The sequence below is a fragment of the Thamnophis elegans genome, chromosome 3, assembly GCF_009769535.1.
Source record: "Thamnophis elegans isolate rThaEle1 chromosome 3, rThaEle1.pri, whole genome shotgun sequence".
Lineage (NCBI taxonomy): Eukaryota > Metazoa > Chordata > Lepidosauria > Squamata > Colubridae > Thamnophis > Thamnophis elegans.
The window spans coordinates 68599894-68623265 of NC_045543.1; the positions used below are offsets into that span (position 1 = coordinate 68599894).

Sequence of the window (23372 nt, forward strand, 5' to 3'; positions counted from 1 at the left end):
GGCAAAATTGAGCAAAAAACGGCCAGTTTTTCGCTCATTTCTGCCCTCCCCACCCCCCAGGAGCTCTCTGAAAGCCTCCTACAAACTATGCACTGCCATTTTGGTGAAGGGGGCAGGATTTCAGGAGGAAAAAATGCTGTATTCAGTGCATAAGATGCACACAGATTTTCGGCCTCTTTTTTGATTATACTCTGAATAATACGGTATTTGTAGAGCACAGTAATATATGGGAAAATCCCATTGACAATGAAAATTGAATCTAGGGTTAGGGTTAAGGAACGGGTTATGGTTATGATTAGCTCTTTTTGGAGTAAGGGTCAAAAAGTGATGTTAGGGATAGATTTTTAGAGGTTTTCTAAAGAAAGTGACATCCTTAACTCTAGTTTCATTTTCACTGGCAATGGGATTTCCCCAGTATTTTATTGTGGTCCATAAAGAAGTCAGAATGAAAAGCTATCAGGTTCTCTTTCCTTAGAGAACCTTGAAGGTAAAAGGTAAAAGTTCCCCTTGCACATATGTGCTAGTCATTGCTGACTTTAGGGGGTGGTGCTCATCTCTGTTTCAAAGCCGAAGAGCCAGCTCTGTCTGAAGATGTCTCCGTGGTCATGTGACCAGCATGACCAAATGCTGAAGGTGCATGGAATGCTGTTACCTTCCACCCAAGGTGGTTCCTATTTTTTCTACTTGCATTTTTATATGCTTTCGAACTGCTAGGTTGGCAGAAGCTGGGACAAGTAACAGGAGCTCACTCCGTTACACAGTGCTGGAGATTCAAACCACTGAACTGCTGACCTTCTGATCGACAAGCTCAGTGTCTTGGCTACTGAGCCACTGTATCCCCCTTAACCTTGAAGACTCTACCCCTAATATCAGCTATTGGGCCTGATTCCAAAGAGACCCAACCCTACCCATAACCCTACGCCTAGTTTCATTTTCATAGTCAATGGGATTTTCCCATGCATGTTATTCTGGCCCAGACAGAAGTCCTAACAAAAAGCTGTCAGAGTCACTTTATCTTTGAGAGCCTATAAGAATCTATCCATAACATCAGTTTTCAGCCCTGATTCCAAGGAGATGTAATCCTATTCCTAAATCTACTCCTATCTCTAACCCTATTTTAATGTTCTTTGGCAAAGAGACTTTCCCATGATTTTTTTTTTACTCTGGGACAGACACAACTCTGAATGAAAAGTCTCCTAATTGCTTTCCTTAGGGAATCTCTAAAAACATCAGTTTTTGGCCCTGACTCCAAGGTGTTGCATGCAGGAGATATTTCAAGATACCTGGTCTTTTTTGTCAAAGAACACAGTACTTGGATTTGAAGTTTTATAGCTTTTATAGGATTTACCCTCTATTGAAGGTCTGATTATTACAAACCTATTTTCTTTAAACAGAAACCTGAGTTTCTGCTTAAAGAATTAGAAGTAACATTTCCCATTTCCATGAAGGCAGAGGCTATACAGATTACTAAGCTCACTGAATTTCCTGACATTTCTATTGATGGAATCCAATAGAGGGGACTTGTCCATTGTGGTTAATGTCAAGAGTACCTTTTTCTGGTATAGAAAGTCTGTATCAGGCTGATTCGAAGCACATAGGCAAATATATACGGTTGAAGCCACCTTGTCAAAATCCATGATAATTTCACTAAACAACAGACTTGTACAACATGTCCTTAAACTGTGATAGATGATAGTTAAAGTCTAGATAGGCTTAGGATAGGAATATAAGATTTTTAAGTTGAAAAACACTATGGTTCTATCTACAGTATTTAAACCCTGCAAAATCAAGTTACAGTTATTTTTTGATAATTATTTCAAGATGATGTCACTGTCAGGATTCCGACGGAGGCCCTAATTAAATTAAATTTCTTTATATGCCCTGAATGACCACTTAACCTGCCTATAAATTCTTGAATCCCCTCCACCTCTCCGGATGAGGTTCTTCAAAATAGTCTGAAACGATTAACAAAAGTCCTGAAGAAATTTTCAGAAAATAATTCATTTTAAAAAAGAGAAATTTTAATCCAAATCATTATGACCAGGGCTAAAGGGAAATATAACATCATGACTATATGGAATTGAAACAGGATTTAAAATCTATCCAAAAAATAACCCACCAAGCAAGATCGCTAGACAGTGAAAAAAGACAGGTGAACCCTATTTGGTTCATAGGGGAATGAATGATTTCCTTTTCTTTAATGTCCAAGCAGAACTTGGAAAATGGGGCTTTGAAGGCCTAATTGCATTACATCACTTGAGTCCAACTGCAAGAAAAAGAGAAGCAGAATAAATTCAGAAAGATTGGGCATAGTCAGTGAGCAAGAAAAAAATCAAAAAGTGCAGGTAAATACGTGTCGAGAATATTTCATCAGCCTGGGGAAAAACATGGAGTCCCTAAGATCCTCTGAGATATTATTCGTTCTGAGATTCTAGAGAGAAAATACAGGTAGTCCTCAACATATGACCACACATCAAAACATTTGTTAAGGGACTTTTACCCCATTTTATGACTTTTCTTGGCAGATGTCTATATATAAGTCATTTCAAAAATTAGTCGTATAAGGTTCTGTACCTGAAGACAGTCCAGATACTTCTGTTAGTACAAAACGCAGTAACGATACAGGTGCTCTTTGATTAACTATGGTAATTGGGCCAGAATTCCCATTGCAAAGCAATATGGTTGCAAAGCGGGATATCACTTGACTACATTGCTTGGTCACAACAATTGCAGCAGCTCCCATTACTGTTGTTAAGCAAGATGCATGAGGTGTTAACTGAAAACGTGCTCCCAACTCCTTCTAGTTTCCAACAACGTAAGTCAGTAGAGAAGCTAGCAGGAAGTTGTAAGTCCCAGATGATTGATAAGTGGGCAGGTAAGTGACTGCTCCCAGGTGGTGAATGGTGCACAAGGAGCTATCACCACAAGTCTTAAGTGAGTCACTGCAAGTTCTTAAATTAGTAACACAGTTGTTAAGTGAATCTGGCTTCCCCATTGACTTTGCTTGTCAGAAGGTCACTAAAAGAGATTCCATGACCTTCAACCATCACAAATGTGAGTCAGTTGTCAAGCATCTGAATGTAAATCACGTGATCATGGGGATGCTGCAAAGGTCATAAGTGTGAAAAATGTTCATGAGTCACTTTTTTCAGTGCCATTTTAACTTCAAGTGAGTTGATCAGCTCTTAGTGATATTTCTCTGAACAAGAAGAAGACTTTCAACAGCCCACAAATGTCCCATATAGTTGCTCCTTGCAAGGAGAATGCAAGATACTGGGGGGAACCGTGCAGAGGAAAAGGAGGAGGAAGGAAAGGGGGGAGAGAAATGGGGGGAGAAAGAGAGAGAGAGAAAGAGTGACACACAAAGGGGGGAAGTTGGGAGATGCTCCCTCTAAATACTGACACCCTCTGCTTTTTTGGGGAAAGGGGGCGATCTCAGGAGGGGAAAGGAGAAGAGGATCCTTGGTGAAGCTCTACCCCCTATTCCCCCTATCCCAGTTAAGCCACCTCAGTTTGGGACCCAGCCTTTCTAACTTCATTTGGGATCTTCTAACTTAGGATCTTCCTTTCCTCTCCTCGCCCCCTTTGCTGGGACTTTCGGAACTTCTCTTTGTTGGGCGGGCGATTGAGGGTGGGGGACATTCGACAACCTAAGGACCCCCTCCCCAAAGCCAGGAAAAACATAGAGGAGGAAAAGTAGCAGATCATCCAACGGAAAGCCGGATGCTTTCCTGTTTTCCACGACCCACAGCCCTGCTGTGGGATGAAACATTTTCTTTCTCATTTTCCACGGGAATTGACATTCTCTACCTCTCCCTCCCCAACTCTCTCTGCCATTTTATTTAACCCTTAGATCTATTGAACCACCAAGTCCAAGCCCCCAAATCCTTTTCTTAAAAGCAAGCCCATCAGGGCTCAGTATCTTCTCTGTTGTAGTTCTCTTTTTCTCTGTTTCTCTTTCTCCCTCTCCTTCTCTTTCTCCTCCATTCCCCCCCCTTTCCTACCTCTTCCTTTTCCTCTGCGAGGTTCCTCCCAGTTCTGAGCCATGGGAGGGGGGGCACAGAGAGAGGGGGGGATTGGGGAACTTCCACCAAGCATGCCAGGGAGCAAAGAGATGGGGATGTCCTGTTTTGCAGCCCCAGCAGTTGCAAATGTTTTGGTGTTTCTTTTTATTTGCTCACACTTGGAGAGTTTCCACCCTCTTTTCTTCTCCTTTCCTGCCTGGCTTTGCAGGCACCCACAACTGCGGGCTGTGAAGAAGGAGCACCGAGCCCTGTATTGATGGGGGGGGGAGAGAGGAGGTGCGGGGGGGGGAGAGAGACAGAGAGAGGGAGGAAGTCTTTTACGCCTCTTTCCTTTCGTTGGATTTATATTAATTGTCCTTTCTAGTCCTAACCCTGTTCTGAAGCCTCTGGAGAAAAATGACCCAATGTGCAAATCGGAAGTCTGTTCCCAAACTTCCGGTTTGTGTGTTGGATTGTTTTTCACTCTCCGGAGGAAAGGGGGGGAGAAATGGCCAAACATGAAGGCCATGTGTGCCATAGGTTTGCCATCAAGGGAATATATGGAGCAAACACATTGGGGGGGGGGGGTAGGAAAGCCTATGCACAGGGATAATGTATGTGTCCATAATTCCATGCATAGGATGTTTTGTACATCTCTAAAAGCAACGACATCATCCATCATTCTAGAAATTACATATTTAATAGGCAGCCAAATTGTGGGTTGGAACAATGGAGGACTGTGGGAAGCTATTTTCACTGGAATAGCCGTTGCAAAATGTATCATGTCCCAGCCCTAAAAGGTAGGTAAAGGTAAATGTTCCCCTCGCACATATGTGCTAGTCCTTCCCGACTCTAGGAGGTGGTGCTCATCTCCGTTTCAAAGACTAATCGCCAAAGGAGCACATTGGTACCTTCCCACCAAAGGTGGTTTCTATTTTTCTACTTGCATTTTTTACGTGCTTTTGAACTTCTAGGTTGTCAGAAGCTGGGATAAGTAACGGGAGCTCACTCCATTACACAGCGCTAGGGATTCGAACCGCCGAACTGCCGACCTTCTGATCGACAAGCTCAGCATCTTAGCCTCTGAGCCACTTCATCCCTGTTGTCCCAGCCCTAAAATAAAATTAAATGATTCTATGTATTTTTCTCTATAACCCATGGAAAGTTGCTCCCCCATTGAAAAGGCAACACAGCCATATCTCAGTGTAATTTCACCTCAGTTTTCAAACCCGATATCAAAAACATGTGCCCAAATACTTCTGTTCAATTTTAGCTACCTTTCTTCCAGCTTGAGACTAACTTGTTGGAGAATCTCTGAGGCTTGCCTGTGGTATTCCAGCTGGGCTTGTACTAGTGCACAAAGCTGGCTCACTTGTTCAACCTGCAAAGAACAGAACATAAAATCACAGGGCTGGAAGGGACTGCGGAGGTCTTCTACCCAATCCTCTGCTCGAGGGAAGGGACCTTCTGCTACCCTAGTCAAATGGCTGTCCAGTCTATTTCTGGAAAAAACCTCCAGCAATGGAGCCCTCAACTCAGAGGGGGGGGGGGCAGAGGGACGGAAGGAAGGAGAGGGAGGGAGGTAGAGGGAGGGAAAAAGAGAAAGAAGGAGGAAGGGAGGGAAGGAAGGAGAGGGAGGGGGAGAGAGAATGAGGGAGGTAGAGGGAGGGAAAAAGAAAGAAGGGAGGGAAGGAAGGAAGGAGAGGGAGAGAGAGGGAGGGAAGGAAGAAAGCAGAGGAAGGAAGATATAGAAGGACAGAGAGAGAGAGAGAGAGAGCGATGGAGGGAGGGAGGGAAGGAAGAAAGGAGGGGGACGGAGAGGGATGGAAGGAGAGGGAAGGAGAGAAGGGAGAGAGGGAGAGAGAGAGAGAGAGAGCAACCTTATTACAACTCTTTTCTGTAGTGAATTCAGTTTCTGAAAAAGCAATGAGTAAGGAAAAGTGGAATTTGAACTAAATATTTGAACTGGAGAAAAAAGGACAGCTAATGTTCATATCACTTCTTACTGGACATTTTCTGGAAGGCTACCAAAAAGGTAGTTTCTAAAGTACTTCAATTTAACTAACAAGCCATGTACGTTCATAAGCAAGTGTGCATATACAAAAACACTGAATGCAGCTTAATTATGCCTTATTTATAAAAGAATCTTGATATGCATGCATACACTGTGGCAAGTCTGGTTATTTTTTTAAAAAAGAAGCCTGACTGTGCAAGATACACCTATTGCGGTTCACATGCAAATAAAAACAATTCATACATTTAATCAAAGTCCAAACCAATATTCACAAAGAAAACTTTCATCATGAATGACCTATTCAATTTAGCTTGCCAATTCAGAGGCATTATATACTTGGCATGTTGGAGTCCTCCACCAGACTAGTTCTGCAAACCAGCTAAAGAAGTGTTTAGATCTGGGATGTCCAACCTTGGCAACTTTAAGATTTGAGGATTTCAACACTCAGAATTCTCCAACCAGCATGAATTCAGGAAGTTGGAGTCCACAGGTTGTAAAATTGCCAAAATTGGACAACCCTGCTTTAGATTATTCCTGAACAAGTCCTTGACTGAGGTTGCATCTCAGAATACTATACAGTAATACTATTATCATTAAAGCAATACTTTCTTCAGGGTAATATATTCTTGCTAAAGGTATGGTACAGATAGTCCTCAACATACCACCACAACTGAGCCCAACATTTCTGTTGTTAAGTGAGACCTTTGTTAAGTGAGTTTTGCCTTTTTTGCCACAGCTGTTACGTAAATCACTGCAGTTGATAAGTTAGTAGCCTGGTTGTTAAGTGAATCTGTCTTCCTTATTAACTTTGCTTGTCAGAAGGTTGCAATGGTCTTAAGTATGAACCCGTTGCCAAGCATCTGAATTCTGATGACATGATCATGGGGATGCTGCAAAGGTCTTAACTGTGAAAAATGGCCATAAGTCACTTTTTTCACTGCTATTGTAACTTTGAATGGCCACTAAATGAACTGTTGTAAATTGAGGACCACCTGTACTTGACACAATGGTGGTGAAAACCTGCTCATTTACAAGCAAAGCCTTATGGGGAAAAAACATGTTTTCACATCAGAGGGCAGGCAGTCCTCAACTGAACAGCCATTCACTTAGTGGTCATTCAAAGTTACAACAGCATCGAAAAAAATTACTTACAACCAGTCCTCACCAGGGGTGGGCTGCTACGGGTTCAGCCGGGTTCGGTAGCTAACATTATGGTTGGTTTGGAGAACCTTAAAATCCCACCCCTGGTGGCCCCTCCAGACCCCCCTGTCCCCCTCCCAGGAGTCTCCATGCGGCCCATTTTGGATGCGAGGAAAGTGCAGGGCCCACAGAGAGGCTCGGAGAGGGGGGGAAAAACAGACTTCCCGGAAGTTCCGGAAGATCGGAAACAGGTCCATTTCTGGCCTCCAGAGCACTACAGAGCACCTCCGGAGCCCAGGGGAGGCAGTTTTCACTTTCCCAGAGGCTCAAGGAAAGCCTCTGGAGTCTGAGGAAGGCGAAAACGCCACCCCCTCCCCCCCGCCGTGGGGCAGGAGGCTGACTAGGCCACACCCACCATGAATACACCAACCCAGCAACCAGGCAGAGAACCTGTTGCTGAAATTTTTGAAGCCCACCCCTGGTCCTCACACTTGTGAATGTAGCAGCATACCCATGGTCACGAGATCAAAATTCTGGTGCTGGGCAATCAGCATGTACTTACCATGGTTACATCCTCCAAGGGTCATGTGATCATCATCGGTGACCTTCCTAGCTTCCAACATGCAAAGTCAAGGAGGTAAGCCAGATCGGTTTAAGGACTGCAGTGATACACTTAACGACCATGGCCAAAAAAAATTGGGTTCAACTCACTTAAACAACCAGCTTGCTTAGCAATGGAAATTCTGCTCCCAACTGCAGTTGTACGTTGAGGTCTACCTGTAAAAAAGGGTTACTTTTCCACACTAGTAAAGTATAGAATGATGGTCTGGCTGAATCAATCCCCAGAACGTTTTCATTGTTCTGGGTTTCAGCTGGAGACAAAATTGGAATAGTCTCTTGGGGATAGTTGCCATTCTTTTTCCAGAAAACATGTGAAACTTCACATTGACATGGATTTAGCCTGACCAGACTGGAATTTGTTAGCTTGATTGAATTCTATATATCCAGTTTCAGGCGAGAACAAGAAACACTGTGATCCTGCTATATAATTAATTGAATTTCGTTCCAGCATGTTCAGATATTATATATAATTCAATTTATTTAGAGCTTGACTTATTTGAAGCTGAAGTGGGGTAAAACAATACGACATTTTATCCGTCTTGAGGAATTTTTTGAGGCACGTCACCATTATTTTCACTGCAGGTATTTTTAGTCACTGTTGAATATATTCAAGACTATTCAAATAATTCATAAGGGAGTTGGAATTTATGTTGAGATCCATGGGGTTCTGCTTCAGTCCAAACAGTGTCTAAGAGTATTACTATGTCTTCCTCCAAAATGCCATTCACATGAAAATTGATAGCAAGTAGAATAATTTACTGACAGTGCCAATTTCACCTCAAAACATGTTTGCACAATCTTGCCCTTGGAATTCCAAAACGCAAAACGCTTTTAGGAAAACCACATTTCATTTCGTTACGTAATACAGTGCTTTTCAACCCTGGCAGCTTTAAGACTTGTGGATTTCAACTCCCAGAAGCTGGCTGGGGAATTCTGGGAGTTGAAGTCCACATGTCTTAAAGTTGCCATGGTTGAGAAACACCAGTGTAATATTTTGCCTTTGAAATCCAGATCTACACACTAGGCCAGTGAGGGCTAACCTTTTTGTCCTTGTGTGCTGAAATTGTATGCACGCGCACCCATACCCATAATGCAATGCGCCCTGCCTCCTGTGCATGTGTGCACAACCACCCTGTCCTCCCCCCATGCATTTGTGTGACCGCCTCCTATGACCCTCCCACGCATGTGTGCAACCCTCCCTGTGCCCCGTTTTGGGTCTCGCAGGCCTCTCTAAAGCCTTCTGAAACCAAAAAGGGGATGAGGGGGACACCGCATCCCCCCATGACCCCCCACCATGATGGATATGTGCATGCCCCCCCTGCACATGCGTGCGTGTCTCCCGCATGTGTAGCCAAGACTTGAAAATCAGCTGGCTGTGGGAGGCACACACGCATGTACAGTAAAGCTGAGCTGGGCAATGGCTTGTGTGCCCACAGAGGGCTCCGCATGCCACCTGTGGCACACATGCCATAGCTTCGCCATCACGGGTCTAGGGAAACAAAACCAAAAAAACTTGCTCTTTAACCAAGTTTGAATTTCTATTAATTAAAAAAAAACCTGTCCAAAATACCTCCCCCCCCCAAAAAAAAGAGAGAGAGAGAGAGACATTTGCTCACATCCATCTCCAGCAGATTAAACATGCTGGATTCAGCAATCTCTTTGGACTCATCAAACTTGTCTAGTGCTTGGCGGACTTCGTCATCTGGGACCTTGCCTTGTCTTTTCTTCTTGTAATCAAAGTCTAGGCGTCTGCCCTCCATTTTTTTAAGATGGTGCTGAAAAAGGGTGAAGAAAGAACAACAGCTTTATCAATCCTTTTTTTTTTAACCCCTTAAAATCAACCATGACTTTTTCTGAAGTAGTTGACCATTGTCTTCCTCCTAGGCCTGAGAAAGAGTGACTATACCAAGTTTACCCACCTGTCTTCGTGCCTAAGGCAGGAATGTCAACCATCCCATTTGGTACATTCAACAAAAGGAAGTCCGAGCTCTTTAGATTAATCAAGAGTGTAGCCTTTTCTTTCTTTCTTTCTTTCTTTCTTTCTTTCTTTCTTTCTTTCTTTCTTTCTTTCTTTCTTTTAAAAATCTCTTTTCTTTTTTCCTTTCTATTATTTATTTGTTTGTTTGTTATTGCCACCTATTCACAATGGCGGCTTACAGAATATAAAACCTCATTTAAAACAATAAAACTAATAAAAAGAATCAAATAAATTAATATAATATAATAAGATTAGAATGACCCCCCACACCCACTGCCCCTGCAACAGCATCTCATATGAGCCATTTAATGGGCTTCATCCCACTCTGAGTTCCCCAGGCCCACTGGCAGAACCAGGTCTTCAGCACCTTCTGGAAGAGTGCTAGAGAGGGGGCCATTCTAATCTCGGGGGGGGGGGGAATAATGTTCCAGAGAGAGGGGTTTTTCCCAAAAAAGCCCACATAAGTAACTCCCCCTTTCCCCTCCAGGCTACCCACAGTTCATAGTTCACCAACTGAGTTCAGTTCTTTTGCTTGGGGAAAAGCTGTCTGCTTCGGTCAAAACATTCTTCATCACTTGACCTTATTCGATAATGTGTCTCGATGGCTTACTTGCATTCCATAGCCTCCCTTCACCCTCAGGAATTCTCCCACACTGTTTGGCAACACTGTGAGCAAGTGAAACTAGGTACAGATAACTATGGAGTTGAGTCAGGTTTGACAAGGACTAGAATTCATACGCTCCCAGCACTTTTAAACTACTACCCCAGGTTAATGTTTTTATGAAACCAAGTTTAACTAAGCTTGATACTAATAAGAATTAAGAATGGCACTATTTATTTACAAGCAAGAACAAACTTATCTTATCTTAGACAAGTTGTGAACGAGTGAAAATTGCCAAGTGTTTATAATTGAGAAAAATGTAGAAAATAGTACTTTACTTTAAGGTAAGACAAAACAAATTTGTTGAGTGACTTAAATAAAGCCAAGGGTCAGGCCTGCAGCCATATTCCTTTTTGGATCTTTGGCCTGCCACACTTTCTATTATTCTACTATGTTGTTTCTATTGTGGGGAATTTTGAGGGGGGATGGTATGGAGTAAAATGCTATGTAGCCAAAACAAAATTCCTTTCTAGAATCCAATGTCATCCTTTGTCTCTACACCTCTGCACCTGACCGGAACTGAATGGGTGGAACTGCCAGCATGGCAGTAGAAGATTGGACCATGTGGTGGACTTGTGGGTGTGGGGGCAAGATCATGAACTTTCAACTGGGTGGGGAAAACCCAGGAAGCTCAGATTCGGGTTTTCCCAGATGTGCCAACATGACTCTCTTAATAAATTGGAACTTTGAGCAATACTTTGTCTCGGACTCTGATTTAATTTTGGATGTTATTTGGAACCCTGACACCTAGCTCATAAGACAGAAGGAACTCTCTCCAGATGAAGGAAAATATACTAAGTTAAAAGTGCTGTTCAAATGAATAACAAGCTAAATCCTTATTATCCAAGATCAGAAACTTATTTTTTTTACTGAAATACAAGAACAAAAGTGTTCATGATTTCACCAACTTAATATATATGTATGTATGTATGTATGTTGACTGACATATTCACTGAGTGGTATCCCATGCTAATATTTTTAAGATTTTTTTTAATGGAAAGTAAAAGCACCTACTTTTTAAAGTTTTAAAAAATAAATAAATTCTACAATAAATATATAATAATGACAGTTTACATTGTCCCAATTTTCAGCTTTATTGCTAGGCATGCATTGTGATTTCATTTTTTTTAATGGAGTAGATGTGATCAGTTAAGAAATCATTATAGGCAGACAGTTGTATGTTTCGATGCTCTTTCCACTCCTCAACATCTACATGAAGCTGCTGGGTCACTATGGCATGAGATGATGACATCACTATGCTTATGATATCCAATTATACTTTTCTGTTCCTGGCAATTTAAGCAATGCGGTTGATGCCTTTTCCCAGAGCCTGGAGGCTATGAGGGCTGAGTAAGGAACAACAGGTTTTTACTAAACCCTGGCAAGACTGAGGCTCTGGGTTTTGGGGCCTGCCAGTTCAGAAACCGTACCATCTCTGCTATCACAATAGATCTGCTCCTGTTGCAACGTCTAGCTGATTCCATCACAAAATTCTATTTGTGACAATACCTGTATTTCCCTCAGATCTTTGTCATGGAGATTTTGCAATGGATCAATGAAATTCTGCTTCACATTAATATCCAAAGCATCCTTCACCTCAGACAGCTCCCTCATTGCTTCTCCAACATCACCTAAAGCTGGGCCTAAAAAGAAAAACCATAATTGCTTTTATTTTAATTTAAATTGATGCAATAATATTTTTCCCTTTTGCTTCTTAAGTGCTTACAACCCCCACCTGCCAAAGGAAAAAAAAATCTGCCTAGAAAGTTCATCCCCATCCTCAGTGATATCATCAGACCACTGGATATAATTCTCCAAGGGTTAATAAATAGAATAATGTCCCCCCAATAAAATATTGCTTGCCTCATATTCAGAGCTTACATTTGCTCCAAACCGGTGGTGGGATTCAATTTTTTTTTACTATCGGTTCTGTGGGCATGGCTTAGTGGGCATGGCATGGCATGATGGGCATGGCATGGCTTGGTGGGCATGGCATGGCATGATGGGCACGGCATGGCTTGGTGGGCATGGCAGGGGAAGGTTACTGCAAAACGCCATTTTCCCCCTATCAGCTGGGACACGGGAGGCAGAGAATAGATGCGGGGGGGGGACAGTCAGGGGTGGTATTTACCGGTTCTCTGAACTACTCAACATTTCCGCTTCCAGTTCTCTCTAGAACTGGTCAGAACCTGCTGAATACCACCTCTGAGATGTACCCTAAAATCACTTGTTTAAAATAGAAGAAGCATTTTAATTTAAGAGATTCCAAACTATAAACTGCTCTGAACTATTATTCGAGACTTCAGTAGTGAATTAGAGATGAGCTAAAATTTGGCTGAACAATGAACCGAATCTTCCTGGATTGGTCTGCTTCACCCAGAATACCATGTCTGGAACACCATGGACATCTTCTGGTTCAGAGAATTTACTTCTAAAACTGATGAACTGTCCCTAAGACAGAACAGGCAGGAGAAGATTTAAGAACTGTCTAAAAGCCAATAGAATATTCCCGAGTTTTCCAGAACATTCCATTCTTAGTTGATAAATTCTCCACATGCATCTTGTGAAGACTTACATTAAAAAACATAGGATAAGCCAAGTACATCAACATATAGTGGAAATACACCAAGGGGAGGAGGAGTAGGGAAGAAGAAAGATGGGTAGAGAGGGATGGGAGAGAGGGTGGGGGGGAAGGCGAGAAGGAAGGGGGGAGCGGATCTGGAGAGAGGAGTGGTAGAGGGGGAGGGGAAGTAGCGTAGAGGGGGATGATGGAGGGAAGATAGAAAGTTGGAGGGTGGGGGAAGAAAGAGGTGTATGAAGAATGGAAGAGGTATATTGGGCTTTTATTTTCTGGGGCATTGTTGACAAGAGGAATTGATGCAATTATTGTTTAATACTGTATGGTGTATACACGTGAGTGTATGAAAATGAAAATGAAAATAAAATATACTAAAGAATGAAAAAAAAATATTAAAAAAAAACATAACTTTAAATTCCCGAAAAGCTACTAGACAAGGCCAACCTTGGAATCTAAATGAAAAGCAAATAGAACCACTCCCCTTTGAACTGGGTACTCCCAATTCAATTTATGTTTAAAGGCGTGCTTTATCCCGACGCACCGGACCGCAAACAAGAGAAACGTCTAGCATACCAAAGCAGGGAAATGAATATTCCAGTTAGCCTTCTTGTACCTGAGACCCAATTGATATTTGGCATAACCCAGTCCATGTTTTATTACTTTTAAAAGATGAAGCACAATAAAGCCAACGTTACCAAAATTGCACTCTTCTCCGAGTTCTCTCCCAAATTTTAGCATGGCATCTGCAAGCAGGGCTTCAGCCTGAGGATAACCGGGTCCTTTTTCTTGGCCTCTAATTTTAGACATGGTGTTGAGCATGCTGAGTTTGGCTCTGGAGGCTACAAGCAGAGAGGAAACTAATCAGCAGAGACAATAAACCGGGCTGATTGGAAAGTGAGTCGTGCCTATAAATGACATTAAAAAAACCTCATATAAAAGAAAGATCTCACAAAACACTCTTAAGCCATGGGGAAATTTAGTTTCCTTCTAGATAGGCATGACACACCAGTCTTCAGACCCAGAAATGGATAAAACTCTTTTATAATGGTGGTAATGTAAGAGCATTCACCAAAAGAAATGTTGATGGAAACAACCATGGTCTCTACTCTTCCCCCCATGTCCAGAATAGCTATGGAAGCTCCATAATTTTACAATATTTTATTTTTTCCCATCAGGGATACTGTTGAATTTCAAAACTCTCTCAGAATGAGCTTCATCTCTTCTCTTATCTTCTATATATATAACAAAGGCGCTCTCTCTCTCTCTCTCTCTCCCTCCCTCCCTCCCTCTCTTTCTCTCTCTCTCTCTCTGTGTGTGTGTTCCAGCATAACTTTAACCAAACTTGGTACACAGATGACTTATTCCTTAGAAAAAAATACTGTGGGGGTAAGACACCCCTAACACCCCTCGGGATGTGTGTTCATATAAAGATACAGCCTGTGGTGCCTTCAAATGGCTTCTATTGTACTGCCGTAAAATGGCTTCTACTGTACAGCACAGTGGAGTGCTGGTAATGGCAGTGCCATGGTAATGGCTTCACATTACTCCACAAGGGGGCTCCATCTGGTAAGGGGGGAAATCCAACATTAGAAATTATGTTTTGTCTGGACATTTTCCCCCTATAAATAAATACCCAGACAATGCCAGGTTATCAGCTAGTTATAGAATAAAAATACAATGATAAACCTGGGAGACACTAACGTTAAACCGTGCAGAAACCAGCTTTTAACTCCAACCTCATGAGAATACGAAGAGCTGTTGCCAGGCAGAGAATAGTATGGTTTGCTTTCTAGCCACCTTTCTGGTCTCCTTTACATATATTTAAACTATACTTTTCACCATCCCTTTGCCATTAAATGGGATTTGAGGTTGAAGATGAACAATGTCAGTGAACAACTGATTATAAAGGAAGAGTTTATTTACACTTCCCCTTTGCAGAAACCTGCAGTTCTCACAATTCCTGGTTGAAGAGTGGAATAGGACAATGTGTGGAATAAGGATTTCCAGGAGAAAAGTGGGAATTCCTGGGTGCTGGGTTATTTTTGCATGATAAATGCCTTCTCACATAAGAACAGTCTAGATTTGAGAGAATGTTGATTGTAGTAGTCAAATCAAAAGATCCAACATGGAGCTAAGAAGAAATTTCCTGACAGTGAGAACAATTAATCAATAGAACAGTTTTCCCTGGACTTGTAGCTGCTGTACACTGGAGGTTTTCAAGAAAAGATTGGGTAACCGTTAGTCCAGGATGGACTAACAAAAGCTCACAAAATCTTCTTTCATGGGAGTAGGAGGTAGGACTAGATGACCTACAAGGTCCCTTCCAGAGCTAGGATTCTATATTATGGTTTTTGACCAGCCTTTACATAAAAAAGACAGATCGTTTGATACAGCAATTCGTTATCAGGAAAAGGAAAAAATAGTATAATAAAATGACATCTAATTAAAAGTTTTGCACAGTTGTATAACTTGGTGCAGAAATTTGGCCACCTGGGGTTAAGCTAAAGGTAAAGGTTCCCCTTGCACATGTGTGCTAGTCGTTCCCGACTCTAGGGGGCGATGCTCATCTCCATTTTAAAGCCTAAGATCCAGCACTGTCCAAAGATGTCTCCGTGGTCATGTGGCTAAATGCTGAAGGTGCACGGAACGCTGTTACTTCCCCACCAAAGGTGGTTCCTATTTTTCTACTTGCATTTTTTACGTGCTTTCCAACTGCTAGGTTGGCAGAAGCTTGGACAAGTAATGGGAGCTCACTCTGTTATGCGGTGCTAGGGATTCAAACCGCCAAACTGCCAACCTTTCTGATTGACAAGCTCAGCATCTTAGCCTCTGAGCCACTGCATCTCTTGAGTCTGGGCTTAGCATCCCTTAAAAATGATAAATAGAAAATTGATCAGTGTGACCCTTATATTTGGAAATCGTTGGGTCAAGCATCTTTGGGATTTCACAACAAGGACACTATATGTGGACACGATTGTAAATAGTCAAAATATTGATACACTTAGAGAAACCTAGATGAAAAATTTTCTCTTTTTTTCAGATGGAAGAAACTAAGGAAAGAACAGCCTGTCCATGTCACCTTGCTTGTTGAACCAGGAAACATGCATCGTTGCTAGTGGCCATTGATGAAACAAACACAATATGACTATATCATCTATAATGGTTTGCTTTTCAGCAACTTAAACATCCATTTCAGGATAAAGGGTAAAGGTCTTCAAATATAAATGAGACTGATTCAGATGTCCTCCTCTGTAATGCATTTGGTGCAACTCCTAACTAGAAAAGCACTATAATAAGTGTCAGCCTCTGCTTCGCTATTTGTTTTCAGCTGCCATTGAAACGGGGAGGGGGAGACCTGGTATTTGGGAGGGGAAGATTTAGTACAGGAGAGATTGTCCTAAGTTCTACTGGTTAGAGTAGTATTTTCCAACAATATCCTAGGGCAGGAATGTCAAACTTGCACATCATGTGACATATCGGGACTTTCCCCCTCCCTTCATTAAACTGGGCGTGGCCAGCGCATGATGCAATCGGCCCATTGGCTGCGAGTTTAACAACCCTGTCCTAGGGGAACCTCAAGGTGTATACAATTTACTTAACAGACAGAAATTGATGATGATAGTGACTGGGAACAGAGGCAACAGATGGAATTGGAATAAGCCATGAAGAGAGCAAATTTTCTGCTGGCATAATTTTTTGTCGATTCAAGGACAGGTGGATAGCACTGTAATTCAGCAGTGGGAAAGGCTTTGGATCAAAACAAAGGTAAAACAAAAGAGGAGGACAACTTCCTGTGTGTCCAACATGTTTGTCATTGCTAAAACTTGAAAACTATGCTGAATCCTGTAGTTCTTTTTATGGTATATATACACTAGCTGTGCCCAGCCACGCGTTGCTCTGGCCCAGTTTGGTTAAATGCAAGATCTCCACACTGCATTCTGTGTGTGTGTGTGTATGTGTGTTTGTGAGAGAGAGAGAGAGAGAGAGAGAGAGAGAGAGAGAGAGTGAGAGTGAGAGAGTGAGAGAGAGTGAGAGAGAGTGAGAGAGAGAGAGAGAGAGAGAGAGAGAGACAGAGAGACAGAGAGACAGAGAGACAGAGAGACAGAGAGAGAATGAGCTGAGACAGCTCATGAGCTGGGCAACATTTTCTTTGTAACCTATCTGAAATGCCCATAAATTCAAATATTCTCTGATTCAAATTGTAGTAGTAGACATACCCGGATTGGGTTGAAGATATTCAATTGTCTTCGTCATTATTTCCATCACGGCCCTACTGGTGACATCCACTTTCTGCAATACAAAATGAAAGGGAAGGAAAGAATTCCCAAATAAGAATGGAAAAACTAAATTCAATACCCTTGTTCTTTCTTCTTCCATATCTCAATATTAGGGAGCAGTGCCCCTTGGTACTCTATTGTGTCATCGTTTCAGAGACACTTCTTTACCCACACACAGAAACAGGTGGGGGGAAAAGCAATGAGAGTGGGAGTGGGAGCAATAGCAATAGCAGTAGACTTATATACCGCTTCATAGGGCTTTCAGCCCTCTCTAAGCGGTTTACAGAGAGTCAGCATATTGCCCCCAACAATCCGGGTCCTCATTTTACCCACCTCGGAAGGATGGAAGGCTGAGTCAACCCTGAGCCGGTGAGATTTGAACCGCTGAACTGCTGATCTAGCAGTAGCCTGCAGTGCTGCATTTAACCACTGCGCCACCTCGGAGCAACTTCCTGCCCTTCAGTTTCATTGTGTGAAGCTTGCAGGGAGTATCCTTCCTTCCTTCCTTCCTTCCTTCCTTCCATCCATCCATCCATCCATCCATCCATCCAATTTGGTTTCCCGCCATCCTCTTTTCTTCTTTCCCTACTGCATGATCTCTGTCCTCATTATAAGGCCTTCCTCCCCCCCCACTTCTTTTCTGATTTTCCCATGAAAGGAAGGCCTGTGGTCTGTATGTGTATAGCTGAGAAAGACTGATTGGATGCAGATGGAAGTTTAATTGATTTTACAAAGAGGCACCTCACAGCTACCAGTTCGGTAGTAGGAGTGCGCATGTATGCACAGAAGATCGTGATGATGTCTGGGTGGATGGGTGGAGCCTTGCGCTGCCACCACTACCAGTTCACCCGAACTGGTACAAACCAGCAGAATACCACCTCTGGCACTTGAGCTTGTTTGGAGGTTCTACAGGGGAGCACAGCTATCATATACCCTTGACCGAAGATTGGTACACTCTTTCTATCTGGGATGGTCGTCCTCTTCCACCGAACGCGCAGCTTCGGGAGGGACACACATGGAGCGGTGAGGGAGGAAGGGGACACCCACCTAACCAGCCAGATCAGCTGAATCAACCCTGGCGATCAATGGGGTGACAGATGTCTCAGCCAGATCACTCTCACATCCATCCTCTGGCACATTTATGGACAATGAATTTTGATAATTTCAGTCAATTGTTATAATTTTCAATTCTTGGCCCTCTTTTGGGCAGGAGGCACAATTTGATTGCTTATTTATGTTACTGGTTCAATTTTTAAGCAACACAGAATGTCCAAAATAAATTAATCCCAATAGTCAAAATCAAATCTGCATACAGACAGACACACACAAACACACAAACACACATACAGATAAAAATCCTATACCATGCCCACTTCTCCATTTTATCACCCTGGCATTTGAATCTTTTGAAATTGAAAATGGTCAACTTTGGTCAACTAGTTTTGACACCAGGCTAGAAACCAGGAGGCTGGGAGTTTGAGTCTGATCCTAAGCATGAAAGTCATCTAGATGACTTTGGGTCAGTCTTCTCAGTCTAACCCACCTCACAAGGTGGTTATTGTAGGGAAAATAGAATAGCATTAGCACTTAAGAGCCACGGTGGCACATAGCGGTGCAGTGGTTAGAGTGCAGTACTTCAGGCTACTTCTGCTAACTGCCAGTTGCCTGCAATTTGGCAATTCAAATCTCACCAGGCTCAAGGTTGACTCATCCTTCCATCCTTCCGAGGTGGGTAAAATGAGGATTCAGATTGTTGGGAGCAATAGGCTGACTCTGTAAACTGCTTAGAAAGGATATAAAGCAGTATATAAGTCTGAATGCTATTGCTATCGCACAAGATTTTAATGTGAGTGTGTATGTGTGTGTGTGAGAGAGAGAGAGAGTGCACATGTGCAGGTATGTGTGTCTAAAGATATGCATTCTGCTGCTTTGATTTTTGTGAGGGCTTGGTTTAAATTAAGAGATACCTTCCTTTCACAGTAATAGAACATTTGGGACATCATTATTCTGAGTTACTAGCAAAGAAAATGAGGGACCCCTTCCTTCTCCCCTCCCCTCTCCCACCTGCTAAGGCTTCTATTATATTTTGCAACACAGAACAGGCTAAAGCTTCTCCATTCCTTCCTTTCCTTTCTTTTCCCTTCCCAGTAGCCATGCTGCAGGCTGACAGTGCCACCCTATCCACCAGCATCTTGAAATCGTGCTTATTTTCTACCCTTTGAAGCCCACTCCTCTATTAAAAATTCATCTACTCTGTTAATATTTCAGATTGATTTCCCCAGACATCCAGAAGTGAGACATGTAGGGAGGGGCGCGGGTGAGCTGCTGACGGTTTGGACAGAGATCTAAAAACAGCCCCTTAATGCTCTTGCTTGGCGATCCCCATTAATGACATCTCAAGCCGCTTCTTTTCATGTGCAGCTGCACTGCTGCACACACACAGATATCCTCTCACATTATTAATTTCCGCTGCACGCCCACCTTTTATTTGTTCACCCACCTGCTTGTTGCCAGATGACAAGAAGCTCTTTGGGAGCCTGGGGAATAATTAGAGTTTATTACATGTCATTACAAGGCTTAGCATCGACAAGGGCTGGCCTAATTGAGTTCTCCAAGCACCAGCATAAAATGGAAAGGCCTTGACCATAAGATCAGAAGCAGGAAGAGCTTCATAAGAGCAGCTTCAAAGTGTGGATTCTGTGGTAGCTTTTTGGCTAGATTTGGGCAAGAATTACCTTTAATGAAATGGGATAGTGCCTCATTAATGGATTTATTATATCTCTTTATATTAAACAGCCGATTAGTTTATTTATTAGGTGTGTGTGTATGTGGATACACACACATACATTCCCACCTTATTCAAAGAGACATAAACTATCGCATCTACTAAATACTTGCAGCCATTCTGTTAATTAGGTTAAGCCAAGAATCACCCACTTGCGTAAGGAGGCTGTGAACATGTATCCCTTCACGGTTATACTTCTCAGTGCTATTGATTGTATGAAGACTGAGTAAGAACAAAAGGCAATATGGAGATGTATTCTATAATGATCTGTTTAAAATGGAAGAAGCATTTTAGTTTAAGAGATTCCAACCACAGCTGTAAAGTATTGGGCCCCAGAGGAAATTAAAAAGCTACCAACAGCAAATTCCATCCATAGAGCTTTAGAACATCATGCTATAAAACTGTGTCCAAACCATTGTGCTTTAAATACATATTTCCATTTTATAAGTATTTATTAAAAGTGCAAAAGGCAGCTGGGAGAAGGCTCATACTTGTGATCAATTGAGAGTTTTGCTCCTAGTGGGGGGGAAAGGCCCTCTATTTTTAAAAATGTGCCATGCCATGTCTACACCAGTTTTGCAATCATAGTTTTCATATATTTTGTTCACCTCTATATGCATAGGTTTTGTAGATGAATTTTAAAGAATCTGCTAGATATCTGGGCATAACTTCCAAATCTGAATATTGTCTGCTGACTGTCATTCTTGAACAGAACTATTAAAAGTGCAGATGTTCTGTTCACCCCAGGGGTGGAATTTAATTTTTTTTACTTCTGGTTATGTGGGTGTGGCGTGGCTTAGTGGGTATAGCTTAGTGGACATGGCAGGGGAAGGATACTGCAAAATCCCCATTCCCTCCCCACTTCTGGGGGGAAGGATACTGTAAAATCTTCATTATCTTCCCACCCCACTCCAGGGCAAGGATACTGTAAAATATCCATTCCCTCTCCACCCTACTAACTTGCTTTCCAGCTCCGTTCTGCAGGGCAACAGAAGACTGTCAGCCTCTGCTTCGTTGCTGCTTTTCGGCTGCCATTTAAACGGGGAGCGGGGGCATGGTATTTGGGAAGGGAATCATTTTGTGCTGGAGGACTGTTTAATTAGGGAGTTATTCTCACCATCTCTTTGCGCATGCGGAAGGAAGGGAGTTTCCTGCCAAGGCCAACTGTCCAGCATTCCATCCTGATGATGATTTTCGAAGATGTCTCCCACCTGACAGTTGGGTGAATTATGATTGGACTATGGACTGGGCAGGGGTGGGTTTCTCGCCCCGTTCCAACCGGTTCGGTTGGAACGGGGCCGGCAGCATCCTCGTGCACGTGTGCAACGCACGCATGCGTACTAGCTTCTGTGCGATGCTCCAGCTGCTCCTGGAGGATCACGCAGGTGCTTTATGCGTCCTGCGCATGTGTGGAAGTGCAGAACTCGTCAAAACTGGGTAAGGAGTGCGGGCGGGCAGGTGGGCCCGTCGCTGTTCCCAGAAGTTACTTACTTCCGGGTTCGCCGACCAACCAGTTCGCAGGGACCGCCGCAAACCGGTTGAAACCCACCCCTGAGACTGGGGTACCAAGGGGAGGGAATTGAATCTTGTATTGATATCTATTGCTTTCGCGCCTTTTTATTCAGATTCAGCTTTGCTTTGTTTCTTTTTGTTTTTAACCAGTATAAGTACACTTAATCCTGAAATATGGGCTTGAGTGGTCTCTTTCTTGGTTATTAAATGAAGGGGCAGTGACAAAGACCCACCTGGGACACAGATCAGCTGGGACTTGGGATGCAGCAAATAGATGGGGGTGGAGCCAGCCAGAGGTGGCATTTGCCAGTTCTCCAAACTACTCAAAATTTCCACTACCAGTTCTCCAGAACCTGTCAGAACTGGCTGAATACCACCTCTGATTCACCCCCACCTCCCTATCTGGCCAGCCTATTGTTTTTGTGGACTGTTATTTTCCAAGTCTTCATTGCAAGATAGGAGAACAGACATCCTCCTGAAAATCACTAAGAACAATCAAACTTTTTATTTAGAATAAGGTATATTTTTCAAGGAGAATGGTAATAGGATTCTTCCATCTTACAATTTGCTATGCACCTGGCATTGCAATTCCCTTCTTGGAGGAAGTATTCCTTGAATCATTGCTTTGCCTCTCCCCTAAAGTTTGGCACAGTTTATTAGAACATGATGTACCCAATAATTTCCTCCTATCAGTGCAAGAGCCACTTGACAACCCACCATTTTATTTAAAGTAGGTTGTCACGTAGATAAGAAGTATGGGCAATTCTTCTGGCAAGTCTGGATGCTCCTTTCCCAATCATCTCTTGAACCTTTAAACCAACCTTCTCCTACCTAATGTAGTGGGACTGTAACTTCCAAAATGTAGCAGCATGGGAATTGAGGGATGAGGCCCGAACAGTAAGAAGTTGATAAAACTTCACTCTAGATCAGGGGAGTCAAACTCAATTTCATTGAGGGCTGCATCAGGGTTGTGTTTGACCTTGGGGCACTGAGGTTGGCGTGACCAGCTCGGCATCACTTGGGTCATGGACTCTTGTGGTGGCCTGAGCACTCTGCCAGCAAAAATGGGCTCCCAAGCTCAGTTTTCAGTTGCGACAACCTCCTGCAATCCTGTGCCAGTGAAAACGGAGCTTGGGCCTGTTTTCACTGGCAGAGGGTTGCAGGAGGCTGTTGCAGCCAAAAATGGAGCTTGGGAGCCTGTTTTTGCTGGCAGAAACACTGCAAGCCGATCCTTCGTTGTTTCCAGGGCAGCCCCGCAGGCCAGTTCTAAGCACCCCATGGGCTGGATCCGCCCCCCGGGCCTTGAATTTGACACCTTTGCTCTAGATGCTAGAATTAATCTGATCTAAATAGTACCAGTTATGCTAATTATGTTGTCTAGCTATAGATAAGCAACCTAGGAAAACATAACATCCAACTGTGATGTTCTTTGACAAAATATATAAAAATGCATTTGGGGAATGCCGCAGTAAGTGATACAAGAGCAATTAACTTCCAGACTCACCCTTTCCATTTCTTTGAAGTCTTCATCTAGCTTAGTTCCTTCCGCTCCACCAACTTTTTCACTCACTTTCTGCAATAAAACGCAAAAAAGAAAAAAAAGTTGATTTTTTACTCATTTATTATAAATAACTCACAGTGAACATATGCCATACTCCTTCCTCCTCCTTATTCACCATCATGTATATTTATAAACCTTTCTGTGCAAAGCAGTGCAGATAAAATAAAGCAATTGTAATGCTTTATTTTGTGTATTTTCAGAGGTGCTTTTCAAGCAGTCTTATCATTTCCAGAGAGAAAGG

At 42.8% G+C, this 23372-nt stretch overlaps 1 protein-coding gene across 2 annotated transcripts in view; it reads right to left on the reverse strand.

Moving 5' to 3' along the window:
- SH3GL2 (SH3 domain containing GRB2 like 2, endophilin A1) overlaps positions 1–23372 on the reverse strand; it is a 120195-nt gene that overhangs the window by 7411 nt on the left and 89412 nt on the right. For both annotated transcript variants that reach the window (XM_032214667.1, XM_032214668.1), the window contains exons 2-7: positions 23075–23143; positions 17214–17286; positions 13692–13835; positions 11928–12061; positions 9396–9554; positions 5282–5385 (exon numbers count right to left, since the gene is read on the reverse strand). In XM_032214667.1, coding sequence (XP_032070558.1) covers positions 5282–5385; positions 9396–9554; positions 11928–12061; positions 13692–13835; positions 17214–17286; positions 23075–23143 — 683 coding nt within the window. The remainder of the gene's footprint in view (positions 1–5281; positions 5386–9395; positions 9555–11927; positions 12062–13691; positions 13836–17213; positions 17287–23074; positions 23144–23372) is intronic.